The sequence below is a fragment of the Silurus aristotelis genome, assembly GCF_946808225.1.
Source record: "Silurus aristotelis genome assembly, chromosome: 13".
In the NCBI taxonomy this organism is placed as follows: Eukaryota; Metazoa; Chordata; class Actinopteri; order Siluriformes; family Siluridae; genus Silurus; species Silurus aristotelis.
The window spans coordinates 10,602,033-10,619,160 of NC_139586.1; the positions used below are offsets into that span (position 1 = coordinate 10,602,033).

At 38.2% G+C, this 17,128-nt stretch overlaps 2 protein-coding genes across 6 annotated transcripts; both read left to right on the forward strand.

Moving 5' to 3' along the window:
• The first annotated feature begins 1,451 nt into the window (after positions 1 to 1,451).
• Positions 1,452 to 6,773, forward strand: pex11g (peroxisomal biogenesis factor 11 gamma). Its single transcript, XM_083558641.1, has 5 exons — positions 1,452 to 1,734; positions 3,845 to 4,033; positions 4,137 to 4,315; positions 6,085 to 6,156; positions 6,264 to 6,773. Exons 1-5 carry the CDS (start codon positions 1,672 to 1,674, stop codon positions 6,472 to 6,474), a joined length of 714 nt encoding a protein of 237 aa, XP_083414767.1. The 5' UTR covers positions 1,452 to 1,671; the 3' UTR covers positions 6,475 to 6,773.
• A 411-nt stretch (positions 6,774 to 7,184) lies between these two features.
• On the forward strand, positions 7,185 to 16,146 carry LOC310735593 (amyloid-beta A4 precursor protein-binding family A member 3). 5 transcript variants are annotated; one of them, XR_014536335.1, is made up of 13 exons: positions 7,185 to 7,446; positions 7,859 to 7,987; positions 8,098 to 9,208; positions 9,287 to 9,323; positions 9,407 to 9,552; positions 13,344 to 13,430; positions 13,549 to 13,725; positions 13,872 to 14,045; positions 14,341 to 14,553; positions 14,821 to 14,940; positions 15,026 to 15,166; positions 15,257 to 15,449; positions 15,495 to 16,146. XR_014536335.1 is itself a non-coding variant. In XM_083558517.1 (12 exons), exons 3-12 carry the CDS (start codon positions 8,189 to 8,191, stop codon positions 15,326 to 15,328), a joined length of 2,187 nt encoding a protein of 728 aa, XP_083414643.1. In that variant the 5' UTR covers positions 7,185 to 7,446; positions 7,859 to 7,987; positions 8,098 to 8,188; the 3' UTR covers positions 15,329 to 16,146. The 5 variants fall into 5 exon arrangements, 3 of the variants coding, with proteins under 3 accessions (XP_083414643.1, XP_083414642.1, XP_083414644.1); XR_014536336.1 differs by lacking the exon at positions 7,859 to 7,987; XM_083558517.1 differs by having other exon boundaries at positions 15,257 to 16,146.
• Positions 16,147 to 17,128: the final 982 nt, after the last annotated feature.

Here is a 17,128-nt window from a genome sequence, read left to right on the forward strand (position 1 = left end):
ATGTTTAACGTTATACAGCTATACAATATAATCTCATAAAACTCCCTACTTATTAGTAACACCACATTTACAAACAGTCTCCACTGAAAGTATTGGATCAATTCTATCGTGTTTTTTTGCTTGACACTAAAGACATTTGGGTTTAAGATTAAAAGATAAACATTAAACAATAGATCAGAATTTCATCCTTTATATCCTGATATTTACATCTAAACGTGTTGCATCTTTAGTTTAAACACATCCATTTTACAGGTGATTTGAAATGATATTGTAGCATGTAACTAATAGGTGCTTCATGCTGATCAGGTGTTTTATCCTTCAATTGCTCTTAATAGCTGTTCTTAATTTGATCCCTGGATTTCATCTGTGAAAACCATAGTTTTACTTTCAGATGGAACTGTATATAACCTTCCATTCTCCTTCCTAAAGTTCTACCAGGGTGGTTTCTACAGAACTGGTAGAGACTACATAAAAGCCATCACGAAGGTTCATAATGTACCCGGCATCAACAAAAGTATTGGCACACCTGACATTTTCAGCAATATGTGATTCTTTTCCAAACTGTCGCCACAAAGTTGGAGGCACACAATTGTATTGGATGTCTTCTGGATGTGCTACAATTAAATTTTCCTTTCAGTAGGAGACCCAAAACTGTTCCAGCATGGCAATGCCTCTATGCACAAAGCCAGCTCTGTGAACTTGTGCTTTACATGAGTTGGAGTGGAAGATCTTGAGCGGGCTGCTCTCTTAAGTCTATTTAAAACCTTTACTAAAACACTTGTGGTTGAATGAGCAAGAATCTCAACAATCACACTCCAACTTCACAGAAGAGTGAAGGTTATTATAACAGCAAATGGGCTCTAAATATGGAATAGATTTCTTTTTTTTCTTTTTTAAAAAGCACATATGAGCCTTATGGTCATGTTTTCACAAACTCTTGTCCATATTGTGTCTCCTGATAGTGCAGCCTACCAGATAATAAAGGATTCGATGTGTAGCCTTGATACTGTGCTTTATTATGGGATGGCACACAATGTTGTTTTATTTGATTGGTTTGATTTGTACCTCCGTACAACAGATATGGTTTATAATCTTGTATATGTATTCATATTTTATTATTATTGTTACATACATTTCAGTTTTAGATAAATGATATGAAATGATTTGCAATTGCTTCAACCATCATCAGAAATGACTGTTAGCAGGGATTGATTATATGTTCCTGGCTATCCGTGCCTTATATTGGTTAAGAGATTATATTATTGTAAACCGAATACATTGTGATTTGTATGTATGATTAGTAGATTTACAATCTTAAAACGTGTGGAAGGGTAAAAATTTATTATATTAATGTTTATTTTATCATTCAAAAATATTTTTGACGAGGCAAACTGAACGTTGCTAGCTGATAGGTGATCTATTAATCAGGTCTTGAAGGGAGGTGGAGAGACCGAATTTCCTGTTCAAAGTTCACGTTGTATTTTCGATCACATGCGAAAGCAGCATTATATATATATATATATATATATATATATATATATATATATATATAAAATCAATGCATGACATAAATGTATGATAATGTGGCAGTGAGAGTAGTATTGGTTAACTAGTCTCAGAAGCAGTGGGGTTGAATTGATACCTGTGTGATCATAGAGATTAGTTGTGATCATGGAGAATTCTTTTGAGTCTGTGGTCAATTTGCTGGAGTCCTACAGAGGAAGAGATAAAGTGGTGAGTGTCTGCTCTTGGAAAGACGTGCACTTGGGTGGGATGCATGTGCAGAAAAATAAATGTTCACAGGTGTAATAGAGGTCGCAGTTTGATTGCATTTGCAACAAAGGTGGGAATTGTCATGTCTTTGGGTAGTGCAATCAAAACACTGCATTGTCATTCTGCAATTAAAGGAATCAGAGGAAATAAATCTAGTAGATTTATTTTAAATCCAGTAGATTCATAATAAATACATTATGACATACCATCACAAGCAAGAACGTGTGTTTTCATTAGAAACCTCAATGCTTCAGGGTACTAATCTGAGCTTTTGGTTTCCTCTTTGTGTTGTTTCCTTTCCTTGTGGTTTTTTTTCTAGGTTTTCTAGTTTCCTTCCATTCTGTGAAACATCCCAGTAGGTTGCATTGCTGCGTTTACTGCAATAATCTGTTATAACTACAGCTTTATTTATTGTACCACTGTATGTATTCATTATATTTACAGGACTATCTTAAATGTTGGACCATTTAAAATGTTTTATTATTTCTACCTAATGAATTTGTTGTTTGCACTACTAATTTAATATAAGCTTCATTTTATTGTCTATGTACTTGTGAAGTGGTTAGTATAACCTCAGAGCTCTTTGAATTCCAAAGGCACATTCTTTAGTGAATGAGTTAAAAAAAAAAAAAAAATTAAACTCTCAAAGTTTTCACTGAAACAGTTAATAGTCTGGTAAAAATATGGAGTTTTATAAAACACAAAACTCTGTGACCTGGTAGCATTTTTTCTAATTTCTAACAGCATTTTCTGCTTTCCGGAAAAGACTTTCACTGACCATGTCAACCAAATGAAATACACTTGATAACTGATGCAGTGCTACAATCTTAGGAAATACGCACAGTTGAAGAAGATTATTTTGCCTCACAGACAGACAGGCAGACAGTCTCTGTCAAAAGTTTGGAAACACAGTTTTTTATATATATATATATATATATATATATATATATATATATATATATATGAAACTAGGCAATTTGAAGACTGTATGAAGACTTCCTTTGACCAAACAAATATATAAATGTGCTTAATTTTCATTAAAAAAAATTCTCCCTTAGCATGAATAACAGCTTTACACAATTTCGGTATCCGCGTAGTTAGTTTCTCCAAACATTTAGCTGAAATAATTAGCTATGCCTTATGCCGAAGGTGTTTTTCACTAGTTGGATATTTCTTTCTGACCTTGCATTCCAGCTCAACCCCAGAGCAGGATTTGGGTGCGCTGACTAGGAAGACCATTCTAATATAGATAACACTCCAGCCAACTGTCTATGTAATGATTACAAAGCTTGGACCTACACTAGTCATTGTCTTGTTGTATGGTGAAGTTGGTTCCAATCAGCCACAGTTAAAAAGGAATTGTGTGGCATTAAATTATGAAAAAAAGAGGGTATGTTGGTTTAGGTTTCCTTTTCTCCTGAATAAGTCTCCAACCTTCCCTGCTCCTAAACAGTCCCAAAACATTAAGCTTCCACCTCCATGGTTGACTGTGGTTTACATTTATATTTACATTTGCGGCATTTAGCAGACGCCCTTATCCAGAGCGACGTCCAAAAGTGCTTTGAGTCTCTAGCAATGAATAAATCTACGCTGGTATGCAAGATTACAAACTCAATATATTTGTAAATATGTTTGTTAACCAGACTGGTTACATCTTCTTTATTTTTTGAAAGCTTACAATAATTCATCTGTAAACAGAAATGTCAAATTCACACTGATCTGGCCACAGAAATTTCCTCCGATCATTCACAGTCCAATTCTTCTGTGTTTTTGCCTTTTATCTAGTTGTTGCATACAAACAAAAGGAAGACACGTGTGTCCCAAAAAAAACATAAAAGACTAGGAGTTTCCAAACATTTGAGAGGCACTGTATGTGATCCATCGAAACATGTTTGATTAAACATTTAGTGAATAGTAAAATATTAACCCCCAGGGCGTACCATGGTTTTTATCGATTTGGACTCTTTTGTCGTTTCATTGTAGTGAGGGATTAAATCCAAAGAAGTGGACCTCAGGGTTCATGCATGACACGACATACAGTATTTATCCTCATATCTTTTTCTCCATGTAGATAAGGACAGTTTGCTATGGATCACAACTGGTTGGTGGCATCATTTCAAGAAAAACAGATAACTCCTCACAGCTTGGGAAGAGTCTCCTGCTCTTCTCGGCTCAGCTCAGTCAGTGCCGGACAGTACTGCGCCTGTTTGATGACCTTTCGATGGCCGCTTACTCGCTGAGCTACGGTTTAGGATCCACGGTAAAGTACAAGTTCTTGTTCACTTATCAGGGGGTGATACGGTCTACTACGTAGCAGTAGAATACTAAAAGAATGAAGTTTTATTTCCCTGTGATATTTACAGGAGAAGGACAAGGTGTTGCAGTGCATGTCGCTGCTGATTAATGTCGCGGATCAGCTGTATTACCCGTGTGAACACGTAGCCTGGGCAGCTGATGCAGAGCTCATTAAAGTCAAGTCTGATAAATGGTGGACACTGAGCACAATCTTGTGGGGCGTGTCTTTACTTCTTGGCACTCTCAGGTGAAGTGGGTGTGTTCATAATGTTCATGAACTAATAACTTTGAACACATCTTTTAATCACACACACACACACACACACACACACACACACACACACACACACACACACACACACACACACACACACACACACAAATTTCCCTATAGAAACAAAGAATTTGAGAAAGTTAAACGCAGGATAAAATTCCAACACATTAGACAACATGAGCAGTAAAATCCTGTGTAAAAATGAAAAAGGAAAATCGGGGGGAATTTTTTAAGTGTTCAGGAATTTTGTATGAAGTACAGCATTCTTAGACTTGATTGTAATATATAATATAAATCGGCTGGGTAAATATTTCTCCAGTTTAAATTCTCCTTTTATATTTATGCTTAAAGACAGAAGGACATGCATTTGAAAGGACTTAAGTATCAAAATGAGAAGTACTGATCTACGGGAGCTATACAAATCATTTCTACGGTTGTTTTATTCTCCTGCACAATAAAGCTTCCAATGAGAGATATATTTCTTGTTACACACATACAGTGGTCTTCATTAGGGTTTATCATTTAACACAATTTACATGTACACTTCAAAACTATGATCAGTGGGTTTTTCTGCATTGTAGTGGAGTGAAAAGTTAATTATTATATAGTAAAATGGAGTGAAGGAAAGGTTTCCTAAAATGAAAATATTCAGGTAAAGTACAGATATATGAAAAATGTGCGAATCTAACAGTCAAAAATACACAGCGCAATATTACTGCTCACCACTGGAGGCAGTAGCAAAGGCAATGGCTGAACAAATTATTAAAGAATATTTATATTAGGAACAGGCAGTGTGATAATATCCATATTTCATGTCCATGTTCTATGTTCTGCGATGTTGTATGGTTTAGAGACAGTAGTATTGAGTAAAAGACAGGACGTGGAGCTGGAGGTAGCAGAGCTGAAGATGTTGAGGTTTTCGTTGGGAGTGACGAGGATGGACAGGATTAGAATTGAGTTTATTAGAGGGACAGTGCATGTAGGACGTTTTGGGAACACGGTGAGAGAGGTGAGATTGAGATGGTTTAGACATGTGCAGAGGAGGGACATGGGGTATATTGGTAGGAGAAAGCTGAGGATGGAGCCACCAGGAAGAAGGTAAAGAGGAAGATTAAGGAGAAGGTTTATGGATGTGGTGAGGGAAGACATGCAGGTAGTTGTTTTAAAAGAGGCAGATGTAGAGGACAGGGGGTTGTGAGACTGATGATCTGCTGTGGCGACCCCTAATGGGAGAAGCTAAAAGAAGAAGAAGAAGATGTCCATGTTCTATGCCCTAGTTAGTGATATTCACTGAGATTCACTTGTCTCTGTCATTAGCAGCTGTTCCGATGTTATTTTACTTTTTAAAAATGCAGAATACAAACAATGTTTGGACAGGATTTTAAAATATGCTCTCCCTTACATTATTCTTTTCTAGATACTTTCATAAAAACTATAATTTAACTAAAATTTTTCACCATTTTTTATGCAACTATCGTTTTTTCTAATTTGTTTACAAAGCTGTGTTTCAGATCCAGTTAAGGTATGGTATAAACATATAAAGGTCAGAAAAGGAAGCATATTCAACATTATAGCATTTGTCATCCATTATTATCATAACCTGACAGGAAAAGTCACACAAAAGAACATTTTGAGTATAAAATCACTTTTATTACATTTTGTATTTATGTAAACGTCCATTTATTTAGAAGAAATCCTAATAATTATGGTTAAAAATAAACAGCACTTGACTTTGGTTTCAGATCGCTCAGAATAATCTGGAACTTAAGGAAGAAAGCACAAAGATGCAGAGAAGCTGGACAAGGGGAGAGCAGGTGAGTTTACCTTTTTATTTTTCACGTAAATGAATTTTACATTTTTACAGCATAGACTTGTTTGATTGCTTGATTAATTAATTCAATTATTAATTTGTCTTGTTTAGGAAAAACAGTACTTCCACTCCCACTGAGATTCATAAGCAGATTTGGGGAGAGTTTCTTAATATTCTTAGCAGCCTGGCAGATCTGAGCAATGCTATTCATTGGATGCCACCTGGATTTCTTTGGGCCGGTCGCTTCCCTGACTGGCTGGTGGGACTGATGGGAACCACCTCCTCCCTGCTTGGCATGCTGCACATGAGTTCCAGCGATTAAAGTACCACTGTCTGACATGATGAACTACACGGACCTGAATGAATGTTTTTTTTCCCCCATAGAGGCTACAAATTCACTTTCAATTTCATATTAGGGTTTACAGAATAAATCAAAAGTTTACAATCACTTTCTGTTAATACAATATAACAGGTACATTCCTTATATCATGTTTACAGTATATAATTGTGTAATATAAATCATCGAGAGACTGATTGTACAGTAAAAGAATTATAGCACTTTAGGTTGTACACAACAAATTTTTAAATAAAAAAAAAAATTATACACGGAAACTGAAATAATTGTGTACTTTTTTTTTAAATAATATTTATTCTCATCAGAAATTATGAAATTTATTTCCCCTGTTTGTTGATTTCCTTTTTTTATTTGCTTACACTAACACTGGCTGCTCTGTTTGTTTATTTATTTATGTTTATTCCATTTAATAAATGTGATTTATTCTGTTCCTCTAAAGCCATAAAAAATGTACAACAAATATAAGGTAATAAGTATTTTATAAAATAAATAAAGTAAAAAAAATTATATATATATATATATATATATATATATATATATTTAGGAATAAACAAACACCACAAATAAATACAATACGTCTGTTTTTTCTCTAAAAGGTAACAATTATTTTTCTTTCTTTTTTTCCCTCTATTTTGTGCTTGGTGCACAGATTGATTGTGCCCTCGATTAGTCACGACTTCCTTGCTCGCGCATGCGCAGTGGGTATTCCGTGTTGGTGATCGTGTTTGGGGAATGGAGCTGAGCTGACAGTCTCTACTTATTTAAACCTCGTCAATAATCATTTCCGCTGTTATCCTGCTATGTTTCAGTGGCCTTTGTTTATTGGGAACTGAATTAGCTGTACAAAGATATACAAATCTAAATATATCTCGGATTTTACGATGAACCACGTCAACTTTGTTGTACCGGTTAAAAGTTCCAGCTCAGTCGGTAAATAAGGTGAGTGCGCGTGCGAGTTTCAAGGCAGCTGAGATTATAGAGAGTGATGAAATTTCATTAGTTTATATACAAAGTTTAGTTTTCATGACTGCTTTTAACAGAGTTAATAATGTGTATTTGTTGGAAGTATGTATTAGAGATTGAGGGAAGAAAGACCTATGCACTTTGGCCTGATATACACAATACAACAGGGTTAGTGGAAATATATATATTCACACACAGGCATAAATTCCTCTTAGTGTATTCAAGTATATATGTATTTATACTTTTCATTGTTTGAAGAGGTTAAGTTTAATATTCAACACGTTAATCCCCAAAAGATCAAACTTTCATATCATATCAGAATAATAATAATAGTCACACACTATGAACAGCAGGAAGGTTACACATTGGACTCATTTGCATATTTCAGGTTTCTAACCCCATGCTCATAGTTTACAACCAAGTTTATTGTCCACCCTCTAGATGTTCTTATTCATTTTTGAAGTGAGAAAAGAGTCCTCAAGGGCAAGAACGTTGCCTTCAGCCTCTAGCAAAAGCAGTGAGTAAGATCAGTAGATTATACTTACACAATGAATGCTTTTGAGCTAATTATATCCGATCGCTTTCTCTAAACGTTTTATCTGTTTCCCCCCTACTTCATGGATATAGGAAACTTTTGGGGCAAAATGGGAGGCTTGCTGGCTGAACCGTGACGTAGAAATCTTTTCCCTTTCTTGCCAATCGCACTGACCAACGTGTTATGGAGAAGCAGGCAGACGTACCTTACAGTAAGGTAGAATCATCATTTAACGATGAGGCCGAAAACCGATCTAAACAAGAGGACCTGGATTCCTTTAACCCAGTAGAGCCCCCTCCTCTGGACTGGAGGTCTGACTCTTCCAGTGAAGCATGTTCGCTTAAAGATATTGAAGAACCTGCATCATTCTCCATTGATACACCATTAGATGAATTGAGCGACTATGGGGCTTCCAACACAAGGTTTACACCAACAGAAGCTGAGGATCTCACAAGTCAGGATGTGCAAGAACTCTCGAAATCTCTGCAAGAACTCTCAAATCAGAATGCTGAAGAACTCTTAGATCAAAAAGCTGAAATTAGCTCAATTAATACACAGGTTCTGAATGAATCTAGTGTTCCTGAGCAACCGGAGAAGAATTGTGAGAAGACAAGGCAAAAGCCAACAGAGAATCGTCTCCAACATGACCTAGACCATGCTCACATCCAGGATTTGCTTAATCAGCTTCAGCTCTTTCACCCGACAACTCCGTTAAAAAAAAACCCTTCTCCAGATCCAGAACTGGCCCCCAATGCTGACCATGTAACCGAGACTGTCTCCTCATCATGCTTGGTGTCTGATGTTAGTGCTTATCAAACATGCTCAGAGGGAAGCAAACCAGTATCTGGTCTTCTTTTCACTGAGAGCCATCAGAGGGAGCTCCTTGAGCTACTGAAGGACCCCGAACCTCAAGAACTCCAGGAGTTTCCAGAATCTCAGGACGATCACACCATTTCTACTGAACAGATTACCGAGAGGCACATTGGGAACTTTTCCCAGCTGCCTGACTGCCATACCAGGTATATAACAAGAACTGGTGAGGCAGATGAAATGGTTTCTGTTTCATATGGCTCAGATATCTGGCACAACCCCTTTCAGGATGAGTTGATGATGTCGTGCTACTCTGAGGATGATCCCTTGGAACAGTGGCAGCAGTCTAAGCAAGTGTTCTCTGATGAGTTGGCTTCTGGTGGAGAGGATGTGGTGGGTGAAATTTTTACTTATTTTACAAAATCCCAATTTGTAGAGCCATTGTGCTGAACCCCTTTTTTTGCTTTACAGGATACTGAGACTGGAGCTCAGGCTTCATATAAAGATGGTAAGAGAATGTAATAAATTAATATGATGTAAGGCTTCATTTAAAGTAGAAAATAGTAGATTTATAATTCTTATTCTTATTAGTGCCTGGTCCTTGTGATCCTGAGGATCTGCTGGATGGGATCATATTTGGAGCGAAATACCTCGGTTCCACGCAGCTGCAAACAGATAGGAACCCCTCCACCAACGCTCGCATGGCTCAAGCGCAAGAAGCCGTAGATCGCATCAAGGTGAAACATATCAGCCAGTGATCATACATGATATGCAGTTGCTGTGTTTGGTATTCAGATTAGATTCTGTCTGCATGTGGTGCATTCACTGATTAAAATCCCTTATGCCTTTTTCTGCTGATGATCTGCCCATGACTTATAGGTTTATAGGTATTTGGGCATTGACACATTTTTTGTGATTACCTCTGTACATCACTGCAATGTAGCAATATAGATACAGATATAAGATATACGCTTAGCTTTAATTTGTTGTGTTTTGCTAAATATTTCATTAACTGTTTAGGGATTATAGCTGTTTTTTGTTTTGTTTTTATTCTTACAAGTATTTGAACATTGGTGGTGGGTAGCCATGTTAAGAACAACACCTCTAAGCTGGGAATACTAGCAAATGGATAGGATAATACACTTTGAGGAGGCAGACATATTCTTGTGAAAATTCTGCCATCAAGAGACACCTTCAATAATGGCAGATGAAGCCAAGGTCAACTTGTATCAAAATTGATAGGAAGACAAGAGTGTATAGAAGGAAAGGAAAGGAAGACTTCATGATCCAAAGCACACCGCATCAACTGTCACGTGTTCACCGCCAATGAAATGTTTACTGGCCTTATGACTGCAGATAGACATCTACATCCTGGAGTAAAGACCCTAAACACGAGGAATCTTTGCTGATGTCTATTGCCTCCTGACTTTAGGAAGGATTTCAATCCAAGTATTAAAAATAGTCCTTATATTTATAATTGTTAGTTTGTCTGATTACTTTTGAGTCTGTGGAAATGGAGGGACCCACTCCAAATGGCTGTCATGTTACTGTAAGTTTCTGAAAGTGTACACTTAATTTACATTTGGAACTGAATGAAAATTCAGGAAATCGTGTCACTGTTTTAAAACCTGACTGTATATCCACTTCTTCCTCTTCTTCTTCTTTCGGCTTCTCCCATTAGGGGTCACGATAGCGGATCATCCTTCCCCATACCCCATGTCCTCTACAGCTGCCTCTTTCACCCCAACTACCTGCATGTCTTCCCTCGCCACATCCATAAACCTCCTCTTTAGCCTTCTTATTTTCCTTCTTCCTGCTGGCTCCATCCTCAGCATTCTCCTACCGATATACTCCATGTCGCCTCCTTCACTTTGTCTCCAAAACGTCCTACATGCACTGTGCCTCTAATGAACTCAACATCTTCAGCTCTGCTACCTCCAGCTCCAGCTCCATCTCCTGTCTTTTACTCAATGCCACTCAACGCCACCTGCTATCTATACAACATAGCAGGTCTTACCACAGTCCTATAAACTTTTTCTTTCACTCTTGCAGACACTCTTCTATCACAGATCACTCCTGCTATCACTCTTCTCCACCCATTCCACCCTGCCTGCACTCTTTTCTTCACTTTTCTAATACACTCTCCATCACTTTGCACTGTTGACCCCAGGTACCTGAACTCCTCCACCTTTTCCACCTCTTCTCCCTGCAACCGCACCCCTCAACTGCCCTCCCTCTTATTTACACACATGTACTCTGTCTTACTCCTACTGACTTTCATTCCTCTTCCCTCCATCATGTACCTTCACCCCTCCAAGCTCTTCTCAACCTGCTCCCTACTTTCACCACAAATCACAATATCATCCGCAAATATAATAGTCCAGGGAGACTCCTGTCTGACCTCGTCCGTCAACCTGTCCATCACCACTGCAAACAGGAACATATTTCCAATGTTCCTGGCTTTATTCTCTTTCCACTTGGTCTCCTGAACACACATGTTTACATTTCTTCTTTCCATCATATTAGCCACCTCTCTCCCTTTACCAGTCATAGTACCAACATTTAAACTACCAACTCGAACCTCCACTCTCCTACACTTCTCCTTTCCCTGCTGTCTCTGTAGACATCTTCCTCCTCTCTTTCTCCTCCTTCGGCCAACAGTAGCCCAATTTCCACCAGTACCCTGTTGGCTAACAATACCTGTGGCGGTCGTTGGTAACCCGGGCCTCGACCGATCTGGTATGAATTTCTCTTTCGTGATCCAAATATTTTATTTGGCACATATGTTTTACGCTGGATGCCCTTCCTAACGCAACCCTCCCCATTTATCCGGGCTTGGGAACGGCACTAAGAGTGCGCTGGCTTGTGCAACCCTAATGGCTGGGTTACCTGACTGTATATCCTAAAGATGCAAAAACAAACCTAATCACTGATCTTTATCCCAAGGTACTCTATTACCGAGTACCCTTTTAGCAAAGTTTATTCATTTATTTTTTATTAGACAAGCCATGTCTTGCAAAGACGTCTTAATATTTCCACTGTTCATCAAACCATGTCATTCTTAATATGGCCTCTGAAACGCCCCTAAAAGCACTATGAAGCTGGTGTATTTTCACAATTTTGTGTATTATGCACTATGAAGCTAGTGTATTTGCACAAATAGTCTTTATTTATTTTTTTTTTTGAGACTTGAGACCTCATAGAGGCAACCCTCTTGTCTACTCGGGAAAACCCACAACTGTGAGATCCTTGGCTTAGGACTGGTGAGTATCCCTCCACCAACCTGAGTCAAGGACAGAGTCCCCTGGCCAAGAATTACTGGAGCTCATACTATGGTTTGTATCTAGTGTCATAAAATTCCATTTCACATGCTCTTTGCTCATTAGGGATGCCGGTTTCCATTGCGTCAGTTGAATCCATCAGTCACATACAAGCTGCCTTTGTGGCATTAAACCTGACCCTCACCCTTCATGACCCTGCATTACATATTCATGTTGTCATTACACACTGAGCCCTAATTAAACTAGACATGGGATACCACTCAGAAGGCCTGGCTACAGAGGTAGATCCTAGTAACTGTAACACTCTCACTGAGTCCCATGGTGCCTTCTATCCACCCTAAATAGTATCAGAGGCTAGAATACATGTGTTGTAGTATGTTGAAGCAAGTATCCTAAAGGTACCCGGATGGCCTGCTGTTATCTGTAGATTTTTGCAGCGTGGCTCTGTGGACACTTCTCAGCTAATTTTGCCCACACATCCTTGCGCAAAGGAAGCAGACACGATGGACAAGTGAGACATTGGCGAGGCATTTTATTGAGGAGTAAATACAATACCGACCTGTAGGTTTTATTACATACTGAATAGTTGAAATTAGATAAGGTACACCATGTTGCCAAAAGATTGCGGACCTTTGGTCATAAGTATGGTACGTTCTTTTTGAGTATCACATTCCACATTCACTCCACATTCACAATGTCATACATTTGTGTGCCTGCTTTGTGGTAACAGTTTGGAGAAGAACCACATATGGCAGGAAAGTTCAGGTGTACCAATACTTTGTCCATATATTCTATAATTTATGAACCAATGCATCAACAACTACACAATAATGTTCTCTTCCATCAATCCCAAGCTTTAGTAAAGTCAGGTATTGATGTAGACTGAGGAGGCCGGTGTTCAACTCATCCCAAAGGTCTTAAATAGGGTTGAGATCAGATCTCTTTAGCAGGCCACTCAAGATCCTCTCTTATCATGCTGGAACAGGTTTGGGTCTCCTTGTTTCAGTGAAGGGACTATATTTTTGTGCCTCTAACTTGGTACCAGTTTTGAAGAGAACCACATATGGTTGGAAAAGTCAGGTGTCTCACAAAGTATGTCTGTATAGTTTATTTGTATAAGCTAATTAGGAGAAAGTGTTTTTTTTTTGTTTGTTTTTTTTAAAACGTCAATTAACGTCTTGTGTGCTGTGTGGCACTCTTCTGTAGGAAAATTGCGCTACGTAAACTTACAATTGTTTCTAAAACAGGCGCCTGAAGGAGAATCTCAGCCAATGGCAGAGGTGGACCTTTTCATCTCCACTCAGAGAATCAAAGTGTTGAGTGCAGATACCCAGGTAAATGATGCAATTAATTTTTTTTTTTTTTTTAAGTTAATACATATTTGATGTTTTAACGTTATTTGACTGTCAGTTTGTGACTTATTGAAAACTTTTTTTCAATTGTTGTTCTTAGGAGGCTATGATGGACCATCCTCTGCAGATGATCTCCTATATCGCAGACATTGGAAGTCTCGTGGTGTTTATGGTGCGCAGGAAACCGGCAGATCATAAAACTGATGATTCCGCTGCCTGCTCTTCATCACCGCCTAAGAAATGCTGGATGATTTGCCACGTGTTTTCCTCTGAAGACGTGAGAGTTTCCAGCTGTATCAATAAGTGAAAACTAACTAACCTATAGTTAGTAATTTCCTATATTAGGATGTTCATTGCTCGAGACATTTGTATTGTTTAAAGAACATTGTTTTGTTTTGTCATTGCTGTGTTTATCTGCTGTAGGCACAGGTTATAGCTCAGGCTATTGGCCAGGCATTTGGTGTGGCATATCAGCAATTTTTGCAAGCAAGCGGCATTAAAGCTGGCGAATTCCGCTCGGGGGAGTACTGCCTCGGCTCACAGGAACTTTACAACGGAGATTTGGTGCACTTTTCACAGTCTGAAAACATCAGAGAGGTAAGACCACTGGATGGTTGAGGATCAAACGGATAAAAACATACTTTGGAAAGAAATGGGCTATTTTGTATAGACAGTGTGTATGTTTATAAAAAAATTTTAACACATGAAACATTAAATTACACAAGAAATCACCAAGATCGCACTTGTGCTCCTGCTGCTACAAAATCTTTCCTTTTTTTGTGTCAGTTTACTTATGCTTTCTAATCGAACATCATTACTGAATTTCACTCGGGACATATTGTAAAATAGGTCAGTTATTTTACCGAGTTTGTCTTCCCAAATTGCCGGTAAGGTTTGTATAATAAAGAAGGTTGGAGAGATCCTGGGTTTAGCCGTAGTAGAATCCGGCTGGGGGTCCATCCTGCCCACGGTGGTGGTGGCCAACCTGCTGCACGGTGGCGCAGCCGAGCGCTCGGGGGAGCTTAGCATCGGAGATCGCATCATGTCTGTGAACGGGGCCAGCCTGGTGGGCCTTCCCATCACCACGTGCCACAACATCATCCGAGTGAGTCCTGAACACAGCAATATCCTTTGTATTTTTGCTTACTACAGCACTTTCTTGCTCAAGTATAAAACAAATATCTCCATAGTAGTAGGAGTATAATATGTATGTATATGTATAATATATAAAAAGAAAAGAAACATTTATTTGTAGTGTTCTTTTGCTAAGCAATGCTGAAATTGGACACTCGTGTAATATGATTGCGAATGATATTAGGTCTATGATAATGGTTAATATGTAAAGGGCTCATTTGCATGTTTTGCTCAACAGGACTTGAAAAACCAGGCTCAGGTGAAGCTCAGCATTGTCCACTGTCCTCCTGTAACCATGGCCATTATTAAGCGACCCAATCCCAAATACCAGCTGGGCTTCAGTGTAGAAGATGGAATTGTAGGTTACTGTATTGACACTGTTTTACAGATGTGTAATAAACCTCTAAAATTCAAATGATGCATTTGAATTGATTCTGTATCAGATTTGCAGTTTAATGCGCGGAGGTATCGCGGAAAGAGGCGGCATTCGGGTCGGCCATCGCATCATCGAAATCAACGGGCAGAGTGTAGTAGCCACGCCACATGAGAAGATCATCCAAATCCTCACAAATGCAGTAGGAGAGGTAAGGCTACACACTTTGGGGCTTTTGAAAATTGAAATGGAAAAAAAAAAAACATAGGCAGGAAATAATAATTGTTTGTTCTTTTATTAGATTCATTTGAAGACAATGCCAACATCCACCTATCGGCTTTTAACCGGACAGGAGCAGCCTCTGTTCCTCTGAAGAACATGAACCATACAAAAGCCTAATCATCGAATGGGGTTTTTTATTTTTTATTTTTTTCCCTTCTGAACGCCTTTACAGAGCAACAAGCAATGACGCTTTTGGAATTAACATTCACTCAGTGCACTTCATCTGTATCTAAACGTTCACTGCTACATATATAAAGAACTCTTTTTACAGTTTACGCCAAGCTTAAAGCGGGATTTTCAGCTATTTAAGGAAGCAGAAGAAAGTTTTATGAATTGCGCAGCATGCATGTTTCTATTCCATTGTGCCTTTTGTGGAGAAATGTGTGCAAGTGTGTGTTGTTTTACATGAATCTCCTTCACCAGAATTGTTCATATAGAGGATTATTTTTTTTGTTTGTTTTCCAGTGAGTGTTTCAAGTCATGAGCATCACTCATATTTTGTAGGCTTCCATGCTGTGTTCAGTACTTATCCCCCAGTGATGGCAAAAAAAGTACAGAAAATATAAATTTTTAAGCTGTTATTAGAGTAAAAATATTTTTTTTCTAGTGAAAGTCATTAGTTTTATAAAATGCCCAGTATATATTTATCACATGGCTTGCTACCTCACTTTTTAATTGAAATCATGTGTTATTTGCTTACAAGACTATAGCAATATATACGCAATCCTGCATTTGAAATTACCATTAAAAGGGGAACTTTTTCTAAATATTCATAGGTTATAAAGTGTCTGCTTTTAACATTCTCTTGCCAGTGTTTTTTTTTTTTTTTGACGGCATTTTCTAAAGCTTGTTATATGATGATTATTTTGTAAACTAGTTGGTATTATGAATAAAAGCAGACTTTATGTACATGATGTCTCATCAAGATGTTTTCAGCTGCAGAAATTCTGCTCACTAGCTTTTTGTTTGTTTGATTTTTGCACCATTTTTTTGTAAACTAGGGAATGACTTAAATCGAATAATCGGCTCAGAAGTTTTGGAAATCCTCAAACCAGCCCATCTTGCACTTAACCACCTCTTCATGTGAACATGAACTAGACCTGGATCTGCGTAATTTTCTGTTCGTCTTGTATTGTCATGTTTGGCTGATAGGTAGATGTGCAAGTGTCCCCAAACAAGTAATCAGTACACATGGGCCTCTAGTACAACATAAACATGATACACTATGTTGCCAAAGGTTTGTGGACACCTGGTTATAACAAGTCTGAATTTGCTCTTATATTTTCCTCCACTCTTCTGGGAAGATGTTCCACTAGATTTTGAAATGTGCTTGAGATGTGTGCGCATTTAGACTAATAAAGTCAGGTATTGATGTATATGAGGTGAGGAGGTCTGGGGTGCAGTCAGCGTTCCAATTCATCCCAAAGGTTTTCAGTAGGATTGAGATATCTTCATTGCGTTTGCTTTGTGCAATAATTCCCCTAATTGTCATGATGGAACAGGTTTGGGTCTCCTAGTTCAATTTTAGGGGAAATATTGTGTTACTGCATCCAAAGACATTTGATACAATTGTAAACATTCAGCTTTGTGATAACAGTTTGAAAAAGTACCACATATGGCTGAGAAAGTCAGGTGTCCCATTAATTTAGTCCTTATAGTGCAAATGCGTGCTAAAAGGTTAAAATAATTTTATTTAGCCTCTACAACACACTACAATTCAGTTCAACAAAAAATCCAAAAACGGAAAAATAACTCATCACTTCTTCTATACCCTGAATAAGCTGCCGGAAAGTATCAGCAGCTGTTGTAAACGTTAACCACGATGGGGGCGGGGTTTCACCACAAACGCTGTATTTGATTGGCTGGAAGCTCAATGTGGTTGCAATGTTTT

What these genes read in the sequence shown, in the direction of transcription:
- pex11g (XM_083558641.1), top strand. Translation starts at nt 1,672, where the DNA reads ATGGAGAATTCTTTTGAGTCTGTGGTCAATTTGCTGGAGTCCTACAGA. An exon ending in GCTACGGTTTAGGATCCACG is followed by an intron (nt 4,034 to 4,136) that starts GTAAAGTACAAG and finishes TGATATTTACAG; the next exon opens with GAGAAGGACAAGGTGTTGCA. An exon ending in TTACTTCTTGGCACTCTCAG is followed by an intron (nt 4,316 to 6,084) that starts GTGAAGTGGGTG and finishes CTTTGGTTTCAG; the next exon opens with ATCGCTCAGAATAATCTGGA.
- LOC310735593 (XM_083558517.1), top strand. Translation starts at nt 8,189, where the DNA reads ATGGAGAAGCAGGCAGACGTACCTTACAGTAAGGTAGAATCATCATTT. An exon ending in ACGTGTTTTCCTCTGAAGAC is followed by an intron (nt 13,726 to 13,871) that starts GTGAGAGTTTCC and finishes TATCTGCTGTAG; the next exon opens with GCACAGGTTATAGCTCAGGC. An exon ending in TCACAAATGCAGTAGGAGAG is followed by an intron (nt 15,167 to 15,256) that starts GTAAGGCTACAC and finishes TTCTTTTATTAG; the next exon opens with ATTCATTTGAAGACAATGCC.